Source organism: Salvia splendens, chromosome 3 (genome assembly GCF_004379255.2).
Source record: "Salvia splendens isolate huo1 chromosome 3, SspV2, whole genome shotgun sequence".
Lineage (NCBI taxonomy): Eukaryota > Viridiplantae > Streptophyta > Magnoliopsida > Lamiales > Lamiaceae > Salvia > Salvia splendens.
Window position 1 is genome coordinate 26,257,215 of NC_056034.1, and position 20,517 is coordinate 26,277,731.

Consider the following 20,517-nt stretch of genomic DNA (forward strand, 5'->3'; position numbering starts at 1 on the left):
GTTTTGTACTCAGTCCTACTTGTATTTCTAAATCTGTAGGTTGAGGCGCGATGAAGGGAGAATGCTTAATCAAGTGGGCTTATTTCTAAATCATGCAGTACTCTCGGAGGTTCATGTCTTCATACATGGAACCGTGTTTCAGTCGTTTCCGTTGTGCTAATTTCTACTTTTCCTAAGACGATGATATTTAAATAAATCGTGTTGTACGAACCTCTAAACTCGAATTCTTGTGTGGTCGAGTGTGAAGGGGTTGGCAGCGACAGCGCATGATAAAATCAATTACATAATAATTCTGATCTATTTATCAGATTAATTAGAAAAATTCTATTCGCGCAATTATCACATGTATCATGCTCATAACTTGAATTAAAACATGCTTTAAGTATAATTGAAACCTAAAAAATTCTTTTATAAGGTGATCAGTCATATAAATGTATAAGCACAAAAGAAATCAAAATAACCACATGAGCCAAAGCATAGGAAGAACTCTACGAAAGAAATCAAAATAACCACATGTATTGTTTATTTTTTATAGTGAGTGCATGTAGGGCACTATCTGTATTTTGTATTTGCGGTGCATGTACTTTGTTTATAGGTTGTGTAACTTAGTGTGTCGTGTGTGTGCAGTACATGTATTTATGTGTATATTGTATCTCCCTCGTAGAACTCTACGAAGTGTTTAGCTATTCATGTTCGTCACGAAAGTCAAATAACAAAAGGAATGAAACATCACGAAAACGAAACTAACTACTTGGGAATATTGATTGGAAGCTCCTTCTTCAACCTAGGAATGGATTGGGGAAGTTCAATCTTGAATCCTTGCTCTCAAAGTTGTTTTTCTCTCTCTTGGATTGTAGGAATGGTGAAGAATGGTGTGAAAATCCTCCCAAATATCATATATTTCGTGCCCTAAGTTTCCAAACATGATTAGGCATCAAAATCTCGATCTGCATTTCCACCTTTCCGGAGCGGACTGCTCCCAATTTCTGACCGGGAGACTGTTTTTCGGCAGAATTCCGGAGCGGGCCGCCCGGCTTCTGCGCGGAGGTTGAGTGGACTGCTCCATGTTTTTGGACAGCGCACAATCTTCGTAAAATGAGCATAACTTTTTCTACAGAACTCCGATTGAGACGTATAAGATACCCACACGAATCTCTTTCAAAGACGAAGAGAATGATATTCATTATGAACTAATTGGACTTCAAAATTGCCATAAAAATAGTCTCTAACCAAGGGTGCTGCACATCCAAATATTATGTACATTTTTCTTCACATTCTTCACAAAATTGTATAAGATTTAGGCCTAAAGTAAGAGAGAAATACTTGTATGAAATTTCCTAGAAGCATAAGACTATAAATAAATCTATAATATTATTAGTAGGCGAGTATGCACCTATAAGAATCTATAATATTTATATTTAGTCACATATTGGGCCCAGTCAAGGATCTATGGAAGAATTTGGATATGGCCTCCGCCAATTAGCTTTTTACTAATTAAATTGAACCCACAATTTAATATAAGCTTATATTGGAATATTACGAACAACCACTACAGAAGTAATATTGCACTGTCCATCCAAATCCCAAATTGCAAGTATTCCGGGTTTCCATTTGTTTGTCATTTATTTCCCGTGCTTAAGATAGAAACATCCATTAATTAATTAATGCCTGCTATGGACTTAAATAATTAACATATTATTAACTCCAAGAGTGGACTTAGCAAGAAACACTTATTCATTATTTATAGAGTAATCAAACTCCAACTAGCTAGGTTCCGAATAATGAAACCTTGTTTCGAGCTCATCTTGTGGATGTTATCAAACGAGACTCACCTCGCGCACGATTCAATATAATAGCAATCCTAACACCGCTAGATATTAATCACCACTACCCAATATACCACGATTCTTGGGTTGCGAAGCGCACGATTCAATATAATAGCAATCCTAGCACCGCTAGATATTAATCACCACTACCTAATATACCATGATTCTTGGGTTGCGAAAAACCCGCACCTTTTGGTAAGTCAAAGTAGTGCATAATCAATATCGTATGCTCAATGCTAACGTACATTGATTAAGAAATTAATTATCAAGACCTCATCTTTCAGTAGATAGCATAAAGACTCGTTTTGCCGTTAGATCCAATTCAGCGTTATACCACACCAATGTCATCTTATTTCAGTAAGGCTTAGAAATATGCAGACTGACATTGCAACCTTTCACGATAGGTAGTCTAGGCCTATCTAGGTTGTGAAATTATTCTTTTTTTTTGTTTAGAACTGACCGTGTTACCTTAAAGTGGACGACGCCCACAACCGGTCTACTAAAACAAAGACTTAGACTTTGTTATGTTGCTTATACATTTAAATATGCAATAAACATCCATTAAATGTAAAACATAACAACATTATGACAAAAATAATCTGTTTCATTCATTTGGAAAATATCATATAGAGTTTTACAGTATTCAATCACTCGAAAGGTGATTTCTAGTATACAAACTCTAACAGCTTGAGGTGATCAATTTTGATGGCCACGCACTCAAATAGTTCCAGAACTAGTCCAAGTACTAGGAACATGTGATGGCTACGCCATGGGTTTTGTTTTTGCAGGCTTTGGAAGGCTGCTTTGGCCACCATTTGCTTGGGGACTCGATGACTAAGCTGCTATCTCTCAAGCAGATAGGTTCATTTTCTGACTATCATGACCGGTTTGAGATATTGTTGGTTAGAGTATCTCACTATTAGTTATAGTATTAATGGGTTGCGACCGTATGTTTAGAAGGTTGTGAGCTTATTTATGCCTCAAACTTTAATTCATGCTTATGCACTAGCTAGACTTTAGAAGATGTCTAGTTCTGTGAGGGAGGGATTTCACTGTTCAACCACGACAGCGTCTCCTCTTCCCCTTCGACGACCAACGCCGTCGTTGTCCAAAGCATGGGAGCGACCGTCGCTGCCCCGCGATGATCTTCGGGGCTCCGTCGCCTCGCGGACGCCCCTTCTAAGCTAAGTTTTCCTCCTATACTTAGCTCACTTGGTGGTTCTCGAAATGGCAGTAGCTACGTGATAATGGAGCTTTTATGTTTGACTTTTAATGTGAGAGTTACTGTTGTTATCTGCATATCGTTCTTGTTGTTCAAGTTCCTTTTGTTCTCTGTTCAGGCAGCCTTGATTCCTGTGTGAAACTTGATTGTTGAACAAATGTTTTGTTGTTCTAAGATCTTGATCCTAAGTTTCACTCATTGATCTGTTATGGTGTGGGGTTCTAAAGCATGCTCCTGTGTTCTTGAGCTTTTATGTTCCTAAGTTCTCATGTTCTAGCTATTTACTTGTTCTATATGATGAAGTTTTTGGTGTTGAGGGGATTACCTCTTGTGGGTGAAGTGGAAGGGAGTGGCTGTGAGGTTCTGACCTTGCTTTCACCGAGCTTCCTACTAACACTTGACTCCTTCACCCTCTTGCTTGCTATTTAACTGAGTGAGGAATGTGGTGGAAATGATGGAGTGTAACCGAAAGGGTAGGATATGTATATATATATATATACATAGTTGTAACTGAAAGCTGTAAAAGCTTGCTATTTGACTGGAAAAAGGGGCCTTAAGGTTGTGTAGGCTGGCTGGCCCTTCCTGCAGCTTTGCAGGCTGTGTACCCGTGGATTCATAGGGGTTTTATAACTTCTTTTGTTGCCATATTGCAGGCCCTCTCAGTCCTTAACTGTTGTTATGTACTCACTGCAGTATGTGTGACCTTTTGCAGATATGAGCTGGAGTAAAGGTGGTTTGAAATGGGGTGCAGATGCTGCGATTCTCGTTGTGATTTGCTGCACTCGGTGCCCAGGTAATTGCAGCCTGCCATCTTACCCCTTTAAGCAAGTTATGGTCTCCAACCCTTAAAGTAGGTTTGTCTCTTAACCTTGCTGGTTTTTGCCCATCTATTGTCTTATTCTCTTATGCCTTTTTTTTCTTGTTCATTTTGTTGGTGACCGACAGGTATGAGGGCTGATCTTGTTTGTTGTTGGCAGCGTATAAGGCTAGCTGCCGAGACTGTTTCCTCGATGACTCGCCCTTCCGGCTTTCTGGGAACTGGGGCCGAGACGGCCTATTGATGAAAAAAATTTGACACAGTTGCTAGGGCTTCAACCATGTAATATTGTAGTTCGACTCAACTTACTTCCCATCATGTACGAAGAGTTCGATATTAGTTGGTGTGTATTTAATCTCAAGCATTTGTAATTTATTAGCTTTGAAATTCTGAAATTTGTATTCATACTCTTATTCAAGAAATAAAAATACTCCTTCATTCTTTATATAAAATTCTGGTATTTTATTTCATAATTCTCGAGGAACTATGTAACACCCCTTACCTGATTAATTTAATAATCGAATAAGTGATGTCACCTTTGGTACAAATCCGACTTAACAGAAAATCCTTGATTCTTTTTTTTTATACAAGAATATATTATTTTTATTTACTTGGTAAACGGAAAAAACTGCTATATAACGTCTGAAAATGGACCATAAACCTGTTTCCCAAAAGTCTATATATATATTTATACAACCTGGATAACGAAGTAAATGAAACGTCCTAACCACATTACACTTTCTATACATGCCACAACTAACATATCCGAGAATTACTCGAACTCAAAAGACTGGCTAGTGACCTGGCTGAGCAGCCGAACAACAAAAGAGCTAGGTCTGATCCTCTAATCTGCAGAGGGGAAAAAGAAAGGGGTGAGCTTCAACAAGCCCGGTAGTATACTCAACATTAGAGCATAATTTACGGGGTTAAGTAAACGTTATGCAACCTATGCATTTTCATTTTTATTAATCCAGAAAACACTCCAAAGCCTATCTCATCATATCCATTTACATATATCTAATATCAGAAACCCCCAACAACATAATCATAAGTTTAGGTCATCATCCCTTGATCTCATGGAATTTACCAGATTCATAGTCACATATAAATTCATAAACTAATGGGATAAAACACAAAGTAAAGTGCACATCACCAATTATCAAGTTAACCACAGAATATATCACAGTATTATTTATACACCAATACGTATACAGATCACCAACATTTTCACGTATCCAACCACATATAACAACACCTGATCTTATGTACCAAATATATCAGAGTTATAACAGAGGTTTCACACAATCACATATCATAACACATATAGCGATCACCATTGTTCTCACATATCAGAACACATATAGCCCCATTAAGTGCTTAGTGACAAACTAAGGTACGCGGACCAGATCAGAAACAAAATCAGATACAGACGCGGTCATGGTCCTCGAGAAGACGCCGCACAGACCACCCATTAGGGTGCAGACAGATAATCCTAGGAACAGACCACCCATAGGGTGCATATCAGACAGATCAGATAGGGAGGGCCCATCAGATAACAGACGATCCTCGCTTCGGTTATCCAGAAGACTAGAGATCATAGATAATGCAGCGCTGCTGTCCTATGACATGCCAATTGTACCCACAGAATACACTCAAGCACGGGGCGTAAACATAATCAAATATACTTTATATCTGATAATTTCCGACATACACGTCAACGTATACAGATCATACATCATCACAGATAGATCAGACATCTTCACATGTAAATCATATAAGTATACATTTCGTAGGCATATATCATTTATCTCATTTGCTTTCCAGCCACATTTATATTCATTTCACACCATATCATATCAAATAAACAGATAAATTCCAATTCTATCAATTACATCACATATCCAATGTTCACATATTTCACGTCATAAGCAAAATATATAGATCACATAATGTATCACCGATTAACACACTATATATTCTATATGCAATCACGTAAACTTAATTCAGGAATTAAGACCTAATGTAGAATATACTACCTCGAAAGCTGCAATCCAAAATAACCTCTTCATGCTTGGTGGGTTGTCCGTCTCTGAGCCTCGGATGCGCCTCTCCTAGCACTTGTGCATTTTAACTTAGTTTATAAACTTTCAACTTGACATTCAAACTTTAGGACATCTAAAGGTTTTATTCTTAATCATAAAACCAGTTAAAGCATAAAAAGAACTACTCAAATCATCAAGTACAACGGCCACCAGACTTACTACTCATGTGATCAACTGAAATAATTCGCAAAACAATAAGAAACGGTATTAGACAATTCCAAGAAAAATCACACATCCTCCCTACATCATTATTTAAAGCATATCTCAAGTTCATAATCATCTCACACCAATGGGTTACTCAAATAAAATCAACAAGATCACTTTCACTACTATATTCACAGCAGATATCACTAACTTTGAAAAATCATTCCGCTCGACTCATAAGTCGGACACTAACGAAACCAATTTTAAAAGATAAGAAGAAAAGTCTAGTTTAATTTAAAATAAAGTGATCCTCAAAACTTCAAGGAGTTTGGGAGTTATGACTGTTTTCATAGAAGCTGCCAGTTTGTGACAGATTCTGGCAACTGTTTTGTAAGAATATTTAAAAATAGTAAACCTTAACGAAACGACTTGAAATTTTGAAGAGATCTTCCCAAAACCTGATAGTATGCATATAAATTTTAGAACATAAATTCTAGCATGTTAAAGTGGCCGAAACAGATCAGTACAGTAGCAACTCAGTTTAAATACTCGTGTTTGCAATAGTTTCATAGCCATAACAACTTATACAAATTCACTCCCAACAACTAATTAATAGCTACATCAAGCATAATAATATGAAATCCCCAAATTTAGATTGAGAGCTACAAAATTCTCACTTTCAGACACACACAACCAAAAGCACAAATCTTGTACTCAAAACCACAAACATTAACATAGGAAGTAAGATAATCAAAGATGAGTCCAATTGCTACCTCAATTAGCAAGAAACTTGAGTTTGGGGAAACAAAGCTTCAACCTTGAAATTCATTAATGGAGGTTGGAGAAGATAGAGAGGAAGAAGTTATGAGCAAGAAGGCTAGGGCCGATGGCCGGCGGCAACGGCGCCGCCGGAGGAGCAGTAGATGGCGGTCTTGGGGGAGTCCATCTCCTTCCCAACATTACGTGTATTTGTGTTTGTTTAGAAAGAGAGTTGAGAGATGTTCATAGAGAATTCTAGAGGGAGAGATATTTAGTGTGTGTATGTGTGTGGCGGTGTGGAAGTGGGAGTTGAAAGTGTGTAGATGGTTCCCGTAAATGGGAGAGAAATGGATAAAAATCTCATTCAATTTTCCAAATTCTTTTTCTATTTCTTTAAATCACTTTTTTTTTCTATTCTTTCTCTATACTTCTAATAATAAACACCACAAACAAATAATTCACATTGTAAGAACTATCTACACACTTCTGGAATTAATTTTCTTACCAACCCAACATACTAAGTTATAGTACTGATTAAGACCTATAAATTAATTTATTTACGACCTCCAACGCATTTGAACTAATTTAAATTGTCAAAATTTTCGGGCCGTTACAATCTAAGTCCCGGCTATTACATTCTACCCCCCCTTAACAAAAATTTCATCCCGAAATTTTATCTCGAAAGCTGTGGGTATTTCTCTTTCATCTGGTCCTCGAGCTCCCACGTCGCCTCCTCGCGGCCGTGGTGCTTCCATAGGACCTTCTCTGTTACAATAGTTTTATTTCTCAACTCTTTCACTTTTCTGTTCAGAATTGCTTCTGGCTTTTCTTCATAGCTCAAATCTGGTTCTAACACCATCTCTTCTTGGTATACTATGTACAAACACATATTTCCTCAACTGTGATACATGGAATACGTTGTGAACATTCTCGAACCTTGGCGGGAGTGCTAATCTGTATGCCACAGGGCCAACTGTTTCTAGGATCTCATAAGGTCCAATAAAACACGGTTTCAGCTTGCCCTTGACGCCAAATCTGGTTATCCCTTTCGATGGGGATACTTTCAGAAAGACCTTGTCTCCTACTTTGAACTGTAAATCCGTTCTGCGAGCATCTGCATAGGATTTCTGTCTATCTTGAGCTTCCTTGATTCTCTCTCGGATCTGTCGGAAAATTTCTATCATTTCCTCTACCGAGTCTGGTAAGAGAATCCTTCTCTCACCAACTTCATCCCAGTAAAGCGGTGATCTACACTTCTTCCCATAGAGTGCTTCATATGGGGCCATATTGATAGTTTCCTGGCAACTGTTGTTGTAAGCGAACTCTATAAGTGGAAGTACTGGCTCCCAGCTTACTCCACGGTCGAGCACTACGGCTCTCAACATATCCTCTAATGTCTGAATCGTCCGTTCGGACTGTCCGTCAGTCTGTGGATGGAAAGTTGTGTTGAAATTCAGCTGAGTGCCTAACTCTCGCTTTAGGCTTATCCAAAATCTAGAGGTAAACCTTGAATCTCGATCTGAGGTGATCGTTACTGGTACACCATGCAGGTGCACGATCTCTTGCACCTAAATCTGTGCCAACTTGTCTGATCCGTATGTGATACGAATTGGTATGAAGTGAGCACTTTTGGTGAGGCGATCTATAATCACCCAGATGGAAATATTTCCTCGCTGAGATTTTGGCAATCCTGTCACAAAATCCATTGCTATATGCTCCCATTTCCATTCTGGAATCTCGAGGGGCTGCAACTTACCATAGGGTGTTGATGCAAGGCCTTCACTTGCTGGCAAGCCAGACATCTTTCTACAAACGAAGCTATGCTTCTCTTCAAGCCATCCCACCAAAATTTCTTCTTCAAATCCTGATACATCTTCGTACTTCCAGGATGGGCAGTGTAGGGCGTCTCATGAGCTTCACTCATGATCTCGTTCCTAAGTGCCTCATCGTTGGGTATGCATAGTCTTTCTTCGAAAGTGAGAGCGTTATCCGTCTCTTCATGGTAACTATATCCTTTTCCGGTCCTCACTCTGAGACGAGTCTTTTCTAAGGCCTCATCGCTTCTCTGGGCGTCGATGATTCTGGCTCTTAAATCTGGTTCTATGACCAAGGTGGAAATTCTGCTGTCCACTGTCTCCGGGGCTCTTACTATTTCCAGTCGCATCTTGGCGAATTCCCGGATAAGCTCTTCCTCCCGTGTGAGGAAAGTAGCCACTTGAGGTACAGTCTTTCTGCTCAAGGCATCTGCTACCACATTGGCCTAGCCTAGGTGGTAATTTATACCGCAGTCATAGTCCTTAACTAATTCCAGCCATCTGCGCTGTCTCATATTCAAATCCTTCTGTTCAAAGAAGTACTTGAGACTCTTATGATCTGTGAAAAACTCACATCGAACTCCATAGAGATGATGTCTCCAGATTTTCAAAGCGTGCACCACTGCTGCTAATTCTAGGTCATGCGTCGGGAAGTTCAACTCGTGCGGCCTTAACTGGCGTGACGCGTACGCAATCACCTTGCCCTTCTGCATCAGCACGCACCCGAGTCCGACTTTCGATGCATCCGTATACACCACATAGTCGACTCCCGCTTCCGGCACGGCTAGAACTGGCGCTGTGGTCAACTTTTCCTTTAGCAACTGGAAGCTTGCTTCGCATTCTGGGGTCCAATTGACTTTAACTCCTTTCTTGAGCTGTAGAGTCATTGGTCTCTCTATCTTAGAAAATCCTTCAATGAATCTTCGGTAGTATCCTGCAAATCCTAGGAAACTCCGAATTTTATTGGGCGTCGTTGGCGACTGCCAACGTTGCACGGCTTCAACTTTAGCAAGGTCCACTCGGATCCCTTCTGCTGTCACTATGTGTCCTAGGAAGTTCACTTCGTTAAGCCAGAACTCACACTTGCTAAACTTAGCGTAGAGCTTCTCGGATCTTAACGTCTCTAAAGTGGCCCTCAAATGTTCCTCGTGTTCCTCCTCATTCTTCGAGTAGATGAGCACATCATCTATGAAGACTAGAATGAACTTGTCCAAGTACGGGTGGAACACGTGGTTCATTAGGTCCATGAACACAGCTGGAGCATTTGTAAGCCCAAAAGGCATTACAGTGAACTCATAATGGCCATATCTGGTGTGGAATGCAGTCTTAGATATATCGTCTTGTCACACTCTGAGCTGATGATAACCCGATCTCAAATCCATCTTCGAGAAAACTCCAGCTCCTTGGAGCTGATCGAAGAGGTCGTCGATCCTTGGTAAAGGACACTTGTTCTTGAGGGTTATCTTGTTCAGCTCTCGATAGTCGATACACATTCTCAAGGTGCCATCTTTCTTCTTTACGAATAGCACTGGTGGGCCCACGGCGACACACTGGGTCGGATGAAACCCAGGTCTAGTAGTTCTTGTAATTGCATCTTGAGTTCTTCCAACTCCTTTGGGGCCATTCTGTAAGGCGCTTTCGACATTGGAGCTGATCCTGGCTCCAGGTCGATTGTGAACTCCAATTGCCTGTCTGGCGGCAAGCCTGGTAGTTTTTCTGGAAACACGTCAGGAAATTCTCGCACTATCGCCACATCCTTGATTTTCCTGTCCTTTTTTTCTTCTTCGTTCAGATAGATGAGGTATGAGGGGCATCCCTTCCTCATCATGGTGATTGCTTGTAGGGTAGAAATAATCGACTTTCGTCTCTCCATGGAGATCCCATGGAAAATTACGGGTTCTGTCCCGGGGTACTGTAACGCTATCTGTCTCTCCTTACAACGAATGGTAGCGTAGTTCTCGGCTAACCAATCCATTCCTAGTATGATGTCGACGCTCCACATCAACATCACATGTAAGTTATGAGCTACTAGGTTCAGATTTCCCATAGAAAATTTTATGTTCGAGCACATTCGTGAGATGTCTATAAGGCCACCTACGGGTGAGGACACCCTCATCTTATGTTCAATCACGTCCGTAGGCAAGTTCAAAGTATCCACACAAGGTGTTGATATAAAAGAGTGCGATGCACCGGTATCAAACAAAATGACGATAGGCACGTTGAGGAGAGTTTCCATACCTGCCAAGTTGCCTTGCTCTTGTTTCCCCTTCTCTGCCTTAGGCTGCTTCTGCCGCAGTGCAAAGGTTATCGCCTGTGGGGGGAAGTCTCAGGCGTAGCTGCCGCTGAGTCTATGGAGCAGGGAGTGTTGTACTCTCTTTCTCTTGTTCAGCCTGGAGTGCCCGCAGTTGCGAACGCTGTCCTCCTGTCCCAGCTACTTTCCCTGGGCAGTCCCTGTTGAAATGCCCCTTCTGGCCACAATGGAAGCATCCATCTATCCCGTCCTTGCACTCGCCGACATGTTTCTTCGAGCATCTTGCACATCGAGGTGTATGGGCTCGGTGCTCCACATTTTGGGTTGGGGCAGTCTGGTGCCATCTGCTCTATTGTGGCTTTGGGGCGAACTGTGGCTTTGGGGCGAACTGTGGCTTCTTAGCATCAGTCGAGACACGGTCCCCTTCCTCTTTTCTCGAGGGGGCTGCTGCTGTAGCAGCGGTGGGGCAGTGGTGACATGTGCAGTCGGCCTCTCTTTGGGCATAGCTGCCTCGATGTCAAGGGCTCGGCCCAATGACTCAATATAGGACAGACCTCCATGACTGGCCAGAGCCATCCTTATCTCCGATCTCAGGCCAGTGCAGAACTTTTCTACCATTTTCTCGTCCGTGTCCACTAAGCCAGGCGCATAGCAAGACGTATCGCAAAACATCCAATCATACTCGGTCACCGACATCTTTCCCTGCTTCTGACTGTAGAATTCTACTTCCTTTGCTTTGCGATAGCACTTGGGAATGTACTTGCTGTACAGTTCATTCTTAAACTCTTCCCAAGTTAGGTGTGCCAGTTGTTCACGAGTCATAATCTTTCTCCTGGCTTCCCACCAGAAGTCGGCGGATTCAGCCAGCTGAAAATTCACACAGGTGAGATGCTCCTTGTCTGTGCACTGTAGGAAGTTGAAGATGCGCTCTATAGCACGTACCCAGGTCTCTGCTATGGCTAGGCCTCCCAGACCGTTGAAAACAGGAGGGTTCTGCCTGAGGAATAACTCCTCCACTCGTCTCTCCTGTGGTGCAGGAGGCGGTGGTGGAGGAGGTGGCGGCTGAGCTCCCGCTTCCCCAGCTTGGTTTCCCTAGGGCACACGCTCTGGTACTTGCGCGTTCCTTTTTGGTCTGCCCCCGTGTCTTCTGGGCGGCATTCTGTTTAAAAGGTGATATTAGTACTATTAATCCACTTTCCCTTTCCTTAGTATTTATTTCATTTTTCATGCATATACTTAAAAATAAACAAGTAGGAGTCATAACTGTGCAACGTCATAAGCATTCATTGAAAGTAGGGGAAAATTGCCTCTCGTGAGGACTTAATATCTGTTACATATGACGGCATAAAGTTATAGAAAAGGAATGAAAGTTAATCTACTACGCTGGCATGGCTACGATCCGTCCAACCGACCCTACTCTGAATCGCTACTGATCCACACTAGGTCACCGTGGCTCGTCCATGGAAAGGGCATCTCAATTGGTGACCATAGCTCCCCCTCATCCTCGGGTGCGACGATAGGCTGGGGAACCCTTGGGGCCATATCTGGCGCCACTGGAATGTTGGGGTTGGCGGCGAAATCTCGATCCACATGCTCTGCGTAGAGATACAGCCCCTTGTAGAAGGCTAGATCTACCGGATGGAGAGGCTACTGCAACTCCTCGTGATAGGGCTCCATGGGAGGTGGATGGATCTCTAGTGGAGGCTCGATAGGCTGCAGAGGAATGACCCCCATCATCAAGTCTCTACGAGGCCGCCAATCTGTGGCTCCCTGGTGTCGTCGTTCCCCATCATATCCTCCTCTGGATCTGTCACGACCGCCCTTACTAAGGATAGTGAAGACGAGGAAAACGTGACGAGGGGAGGGACTAAGGAGCGGGGAAGAAAGGTGGGCGCAGTGACAGACAACAATAAAGGACGACATTTAATATGAAAACCCAATTATCTTCAAAAGAAATATTTTAGCTTATTAAAAAGTTAAGCAACGGATTTTAGTCTCAAGATACTCAATGTCATAAAACAGTATTAAATAGTGCGGAAGACTTCTAGGAAATAATTTCAAACACGGGACCGGAAAAAACAAGTATCAAAAGAGAGTCATAGGAGGAGACTCATGTATGAAGACACGACGCATCCAGGAATTCCTAAAGCTCACTCAACATCCGCTGCAACATCCCGCTCAACCTGCACATAGGGAAAACATATGCAGCGCTGAGTACTTATTGTACTCAATGGGCTCATGCCAAAAACATTTTATAACAGTTATGTCATCCATACCAGTGAACTCGATTTTTACATGTAGTTAAGAAATATCATCGAGAACACAAAAACATTTTCATAGTCTGGCCAGACAATCAATCTCCCCACTTTCTCAATAATCCAACAATCACATCATCTTCCACAGTGCGAGGAAAGTGTGGCCACACTATTCGCCCACGAGACCGGCCGACTAGCAAGGACGGCTCCCGATCCCACCAGTGTACACAACCTGATAGGGTTTGCGGCCCTACTCAGACCCGAATTCGTTTCACACATAGCCATATAGCCTAACGGAGTAAACTCAGACGAACTAGGCATCAGGCACACAATCTCAATCAAAACAATCCATGGCATGACATAACACTTTAAACCACCCTTATAGCTCCGCAATCATACTTTGGAAAAATAAAAAAGTTTAGTTAAAGAAAGTCCACCTTGCTTGCTTAGACAACACAATACACAACTCAAAAGCAACCCCCGTTCCTTGTGCTCACGTACGCACAACAACCCTTGTCAACACCACAACACAATCAGCCTTCTATCAATACAATTTATCATGCATGTTCTATCGTTCCTTTCATCGTTTTCTTAAATTACCCATCCCAAACGTTCACCAACATAAGGAAGCACACCATAGTATACCTCAACGTATAACACATAACCACGCCATAAGATACTTTCCTTAATCACACATGCATCATGTAATTCATTCAAACTTGACAACAAATATTATTTTAACATGACAGAAATCTGGCAGAACTGCGCAGTCGTTTTGTAAAAATCATTAAAAATCCATCCGACCTCCATTGGGGCTGAAATTTTACCACAACACATCAAAGATCATCCATTTAAAATTTCACATCAAAATCACATCTTTAGGTCGGTAAAATAAAAAACGAAACTCACTGGACGAGAATACAATTTATGACAGAACTGCGCAGTTAACTTTAAAAATTCATTTTAAATTTATCTTTCGTCAAAAGAGGCTAAGATTTACACACAACACAGAAGACATCTCAAATTTTACTCAATTAAAAATTCGTGCCAAAATAAGATTGTTTGGTCGGTCAAACACCCGTCGGAATCTACTATCCAAACACCATAGTTTTCATGCTTCACAAATTTGAATTAGGGTTTATCTATTCATTCATCCAAACACATATATTCATGCTTCCAACACATAATCATGCTTCAAAAAGATCTCACAACCATGTTCTCATATATTCACATATCATTCACCAACGAATCATCCACAAGTTCATTCATCCACATCAATAAACACATACACATATATTGTCACGACCGCCCTTTAGGGTTAATAAATACGTGCGATCGTGATTAAAGGAATTCAATAAGCAGACGAAGGGAACTAGGGTTACAATAATGAGTTGGACCAATAATTAATATTCAAAGAAAACGACCAAGAATTTGACATAAACTAGTAAAATCCCAAGTATTCAATATCCAAACAATTTAAGTTGCAGGCCCAATAAATGATAAGTAAAAGAAATGTCACAGCGGAAACGACCAAGAGAAAGAGTGACGTCATGTGTGAAGACACAACGACACTCATAATTCAAAGATAAACAATTCATTCTCCAATTAACTTGCTCAACACCACCATACTCTCGCCGCCGCTCAACCTGCACTTAAGGAAAACACATGGGGCTGAGTACTATAATAATACTCAGTGGACTCATGCCGAAAACATTTGCAATACAAAATATTATTTATCATGCCATATGTAAGTAACCATCAGGGTTTAGCTTTAGAAAGGCCCGAAGCACTCAAAATCATTTCCCATAGTAAAAGTCGACTGATCAGTCATTTTCCATAGACGTTAGCCATATCTGCTCATACATGACTTGGAATGTGGCCACAAACCAAGTCACTAGACCGGCCAGCCCGTACGCTAGCACACGATCTACCATAGGTGTACACTAGTCCAAGTAGGGTTTGCGGCCCTACGAGGACCCGAACTCGATTTAAATAATAATGACAAAAAGCCATATCAGATAGGCACGTTAAAATCAAACAATGCATGATAAACACAGTTTCATTCCCATCGATAAAACATCTAGGACATCGTCCTTATTTAAAAGAAAGTCCACCTCAAAGCGCTTAAGTCTCAACTATATCCTTTCCCTTGGAATCAAGTTTCGTGCGCAAGATATCACCTTTAAATATTGGAAATAACACATATATCAACATGAGAAGTCAAGCAAAAGCTAAGATGCATGCATCCTAAAGCTTCAATTATTCTACTAATATGATTATGAATTCTTCCCAATTAAATCTTGATCTTTTCAATTAATTTCGCCCGCTCATGTCCCAACAAATTTTATTAACACTGCCCAAAGATTAAAACACCATGTAGTCTAATAAAAGAGTCAGTATATATCAAGCCCAAGAGATTTAAAAGGAGTCGACCACTGCCTTAAAAGAATCGGCTCAAATTAATTAAGCACACCCATTTAACCAAAGAAAGAAAGATGGTTTAATTAACTCAAATGAAAATACTCCCTTCCCAGACTACAAGTATAGTCATCCTTCCATTTTCTTTTGTTCAACACAGATAGAACCCTTTATTTAACTATCATTAACAAATGAAATAAAATAAGTGGAAACTTATTCCTATTAACTATTATGCCTACACGTAAATACCACCTGTTCCATTTAAAAAAAAACATACATTAGATTAAAATAATGTTAAAAGGATGGTACATATATTTTTCTTAAGAAAGAAACAAGAGAGCACAGATCTCTTTCCAAAACCCGTCGCCTCTCTCTCTTCTGCAAATTCTCAACCAAGAACATCCCAGTTTTTTTTTCAAATTTGCAACACTTGATTTGAGGCTTACAGAAGCACCCACCAATTAACTCTCTCTATCTCTCCCTCGATTTCTCTTACAAGAAGACAAAACAAGATCCCCAAATTTGTCAAGCAGGATCGCGTCGTGGTTCGCCCGCTTCGTCACCGTTCAGGTGTAGTCCATATTGAGCAGCTGCTGGTCGGCTCCAATTCGCCGCCCCGCGCACACCAACATCGTCGCTCGGCGTCGCCGTTCCGGCAGCCCCGATTAGCCCCGTAAGATAAGTTCTTAAATTTTGATTAAGTTGATTGTTTTAATTCAGTTCTCGAGTTTCGATTGACGCAATAAGCGAAATGCTTGATGTTTGGAGAATTAATAGAAAGGAGAGTCTTATACCTTCGCTGAACAAATCAGCTTTGACAGAAGATTGAAGCTTCAGGTTTCCCCATTTTCGGATTTGGTTCCAAATTTCTGTCAAGAAAAGGTTCTTGTGTGAATTCACCTTACGAAGAAAAACAAGGGGAAAACGTGAAAAGAATGATTACCGTGGTGAAATTAGGATTTGGTTGGGGAAAAGATGAGCTCCTTCTTCCTACTGCTCCCTCCGCCGCTTGAGGAAATTTTGAGGTGCAAAGTGAGAGTGAGTGACTGCGAATTTGTGTGAGGGAAAGGGATTAGGGTATGGGTATTAATATACCGTTCAAAATGGGTTCACAATTGAGAGTTGATTGTGGTTTAATTTTGGAAGAGATTTGCAGAGGAGGAGCGGTTATTGAGCGTGGGAGAGGGAACGTAAAATAGGTAATTGATTCTTAAAAAATAATAGCAATTAAAGGTTGATGGATGGTTTATTTTTGGAGCAGATTGAAGAACTGGAGCAAAAAAAACGTGTTAGTTGATTTCACAATTAATTTGGACTATAATTGCTGCCTTTGACTAATTCTCAAATTGTAGAATTATTTGCTGATTTGGAGAAGAAATACGGCAGATTTGGAGAGGAGAAACTCTGCGCTGGGATCTTCTAATTTCTTGGAATCATTTAGTAGGATTTAATTTGTTTGGGCTCAACATCATTTGTATTTTATTTAAATTGTATAGCCCACAATTTATTTTCTACCAGACAGGATTTTTGTATTATTTATTCAATTTATCGGATCCAACACGAAATTGAGTCCAATAAATATTCCTCACGGAAAGGGATTATTTAAATTCGCATTGTGATTTACTTCACAATTTCTAGCTCTCATAACAAATTATCAATTATTCAAAAAAAAATATTTAATTTCACCCCACATCAATTATTCAAAGCAGCCACGTCACATATTCAACAAAGTTGACTCAGTCAACCCAAAACTACAAACCAAAATTAGGTCACCAAAGGAATCACATAACAATTCCACTCGTCATTTAATTCCCGGCATTAAAAGAAATAAAAGCAATCGTCTTAGGGTTCGAAAAGTGGGGCGTTACATATATTTTCTCATGTAACCCTCAATCCCAACCGATTAACTTTGAGATCTGTGATCTCTACACTCACTATATGCATGAGGGAATCAAGAACAAGGATCCAATGGAAAGGATGAGGAAAAGAATTCAATTATACCTTTCTTGATCAAAACAAACGGTAGAAATGATAATTGATGCGATTCTTCGGTGAATCTTGAAGTTCCAACTCCAAATTGATGCAAGAACAAAGGATTGATGAAGGATTTTTGGAGAGGATGAAGAGAGGGAGAAGGAGCGTGTGGTATGAAGAGAAGAGAGGGGAGGCGTGAGTTTTTTGTGGCTAGGGTTAGGTTTTTTTAAATTTATAGTCTAGGTTTAATCCTACACTCAAATAAAATAATTAAATTGTGGGGGAAATAAAATAAAATCCCACAATTACAATGAAGGTAGGCGTGTGTTTTGAGGGCAGGGAAATTTCGAAAATTGCTATTTAATTAGCACGTAATTGATTTGGTATTTACTTGGAGAGAAATATATTCACAACTTAGGTAATAAAACAATGAGTATTTCATAAGCAAGGGAACAAAATAAATTAAATCTCCAAGTAGGAAATAAAAAGGGGGCGTGTATTTTTGAAGCAAGGAAGGAAAAATATTTAAATCCTCAATTAAATGGGAATAGGATTTAAATTTGGTAATTTTTTTATTTTATAGGAAAAGACTCCCATAAAACAGGTAACAAATAAATTAATTTCCACAAGGCAAATAAAGGCATATGGGCGTGTAGGATGGAGAACAAAATAAAAGGAAAATATTCACATCCCCAATGGATTAGACATATGTCACGACCGCCCTCTAGGATTAATAAATGCGGGCGATCGTGATTAAAAGGACTTAAATGACAGACATAGAAGACTAGGGTTTTCAACAAGAGTTTGACCAAAAATTTAAGTTTAATAAATAAAATGACCAAAAGTATTTATGTTCAACAAGTAAATGACTAAGGGTTTAACATTTATTCAAAAAGAGAAACGAGTTTGCAAATATCCCAAATAAAACAGTTTTAGAATTTAATAAAAAGTATATGTAAAGAAAACATCACAGCGGAAGCATCCAAGAGAAGAGTGACGTCATGTGTAAAGACACAACGACACTCGGAGTTTCAAAACGACCATAGTTTATTAATAATTCCTGCTCAACACCACCAACCGCTCGTCGTCGCTCAACCTGCACATAGTGAAAACATATGCAGGGCTGAGTACTATAAAAATAATACTCAGTGGCTCATGCCGAAAATATTTTAAATAAAAGTATATGTTATCATGCCATCCGTAAGTAACCATCAGGGTTTTACTTTAGAAAGACCCGAGGCACCCAAAAGATTTTCCATTGTTCAAAAATAGCGACGACGCAGTCATTTTCCCATAGACGTCAACCATATCTGCCAATACATGACAAGGAATGCGGCCGCAAACCAGGTCACTAGACCGGCCAGCCCGTACGCTAGCACACAGTCTACCATAGGTGTACACTAATCCAAGTAGGGTTTGCAGCCTACGAGGACCCGAATTCGATTTATATAATAGTGGCAAAACCCACATCAGATAGACACGTAAAAACAAATCAAGGCATGATAATCATAGTTATTTCCATCGATAAAACATTATGACATAGTCCTTATTTAAAAGAGAGCCCACCTCGACCGTTTAGAATCTCAAGTACTGCTTTCCCTTTGATATCAAGCTTAGTGAACGAATTTTTCACCTTTAGATAAGGTATTCTCAATCAGTCACCAACATGGACTTAAAATTTATGCATGTCCCTAACTTTCCCTTTTTCCCCTTCAACATATGGAATTCACATCATAGCATACCTCTTTGCATATTACATCACTCCATCGCATATATAAATCATGTATATCATTCATAACATAATAATATAGTTGTTTTGTAAATGTAGAAAACTGGCAGCACTGCGCAACCATTTTATAAAAATCTTTATAAATTCACCCGACTTCCGTTTGGGCTAAAACTTTACCACGATATAGTAGACTCATCAAATAACTTCCAGTTTAAATTTCATGTCAAAATACCCCTTTTTGGTCGGTCAAATCAACAACGTAACCTACTGGTCGAGAAAGCATTTTATGGCAGAATTGCGCAGTCAACTTTAACATTTCACCAAAAATTCATCTTTTAACCAAAAGAGTTGAAATTCACACACAACACACAGAAGACATCAAGAAGTGTACTCAGGAAAAAGAATCAATCAAATCGGAGTTCATTTGGTCGGTCAAATACATGTCGGAATATACTGTCCGAACTCACAGTTTTTCAGGCCTTTAAAAAGATTCGAATTAGGGTTTATCCCTATTTATTCAAAATCAACCTTTTCATGGTTTTAACACACAAACATGCTCAAAAGAGTCTTTATACTCATGCTTTCGTAACATCACATATCATTCACCAAAGATTCATTAAATCATCCAACAATTTCATTCAAAACGTAATCACACATACAAAAGCAAATTCACACCGATTAACCCTTGGATTTGAATTCCCTACGCTCTCTACATGCATGAGGGAGTCAAAGAATGTTTAGATGGAGAGGAATGAAGAATAGGGTCTGATTTTTACCTTTCTTGGACGAAACAATCGGTAGGAACGAATAAAAGTCTCGATTCTTCAACAATCTCTTGAAAATTCGAAAGGATCTTGAGTAGAGTGGAAGAACAAGTGGGAGAGGAGATGAAAAAGAGAGAATGGCTTGAGGGAGAAGGAGAAGGCGTGTGAGTGTGGTGGCTAGGGTTAGGAGTCTTTTATTTATAGAGTTTAGGGAATAGAATAAACCACCATTAATTCAAAGATTTGGGTAATTAATTTGAGAGGGATTTGGGGAGATTTGATGGGGAGAGTGGCGTGAGTTTTGGGGAGAAATAAGGAGGATTTTCGAAAATCATGGCTATTTAATTAGCCTATGATTTAATTTGGTGTTTTCACGGAGCAGAATAAAATAATATGGAGCAGAAAATTAATGAAAATCCTCCCAAATAATATGGTAGTAGGC

The 20,517-nt window shown here is 40.0% G+C and overlaps 1 protein-coding gene and 2 long non-coding RNA genes across 3 annotated transcripts; 1 reads left to right on the forward strand and 2 right to left on the reverse strand.

Annotated features, from left to right (window-relative positions):
- Positions 1-10,200: 10,200 nt before the first annotated feature.
- LOC121796792 lies at positions 10,201-10,920 on the reverse strand. Its single transcript, XM_042195573.1, has one exon. It carries the CDS (start codon positions 10,918-10,920, stop codon positions 10,201-10,203), a length of 720 nt encoding a protein of 239 aa, XP_042051507.1.
- A 4,479-nt stretch (positions 10,921-15,399) lies between these two features.
- Positions 15,400-17,189, forward strand: LOC121797298. The gene is made up of 2 exons (XR_006049816.1): positions 15,400-16,281; positions 16,961-17,189. It is a non-coding gene; the product is annotated as an uncharacterized LOC121797298 (long non-coding RNA).
- LOC121797297 lies at positions 15,845-16,966 on the reverse strand. Its single transcript, XR_006049815.1, has 2 exons — positions 16,552-16,966; positions 15,845-16,477 (listed from the first exon to the last, which is right to left on the reverse strand). It is a non-coding gene; the product is annotated as an uncharacterized LOC121797297 (long non-coding RNA).
- Positions 17,190-20,517: the final 3,328 nt, after the last annotated feature.

Bases quoted from the DNA above. Each gene is read 5' to 3' on its own strand.
- LOC121796792 (XM_042195573.1), bottom strand. From the start codon at position 10,920: ATGGAAACTCTCCTCAACGTGCCTATCGTCATTTTGTTTGATACCGGT.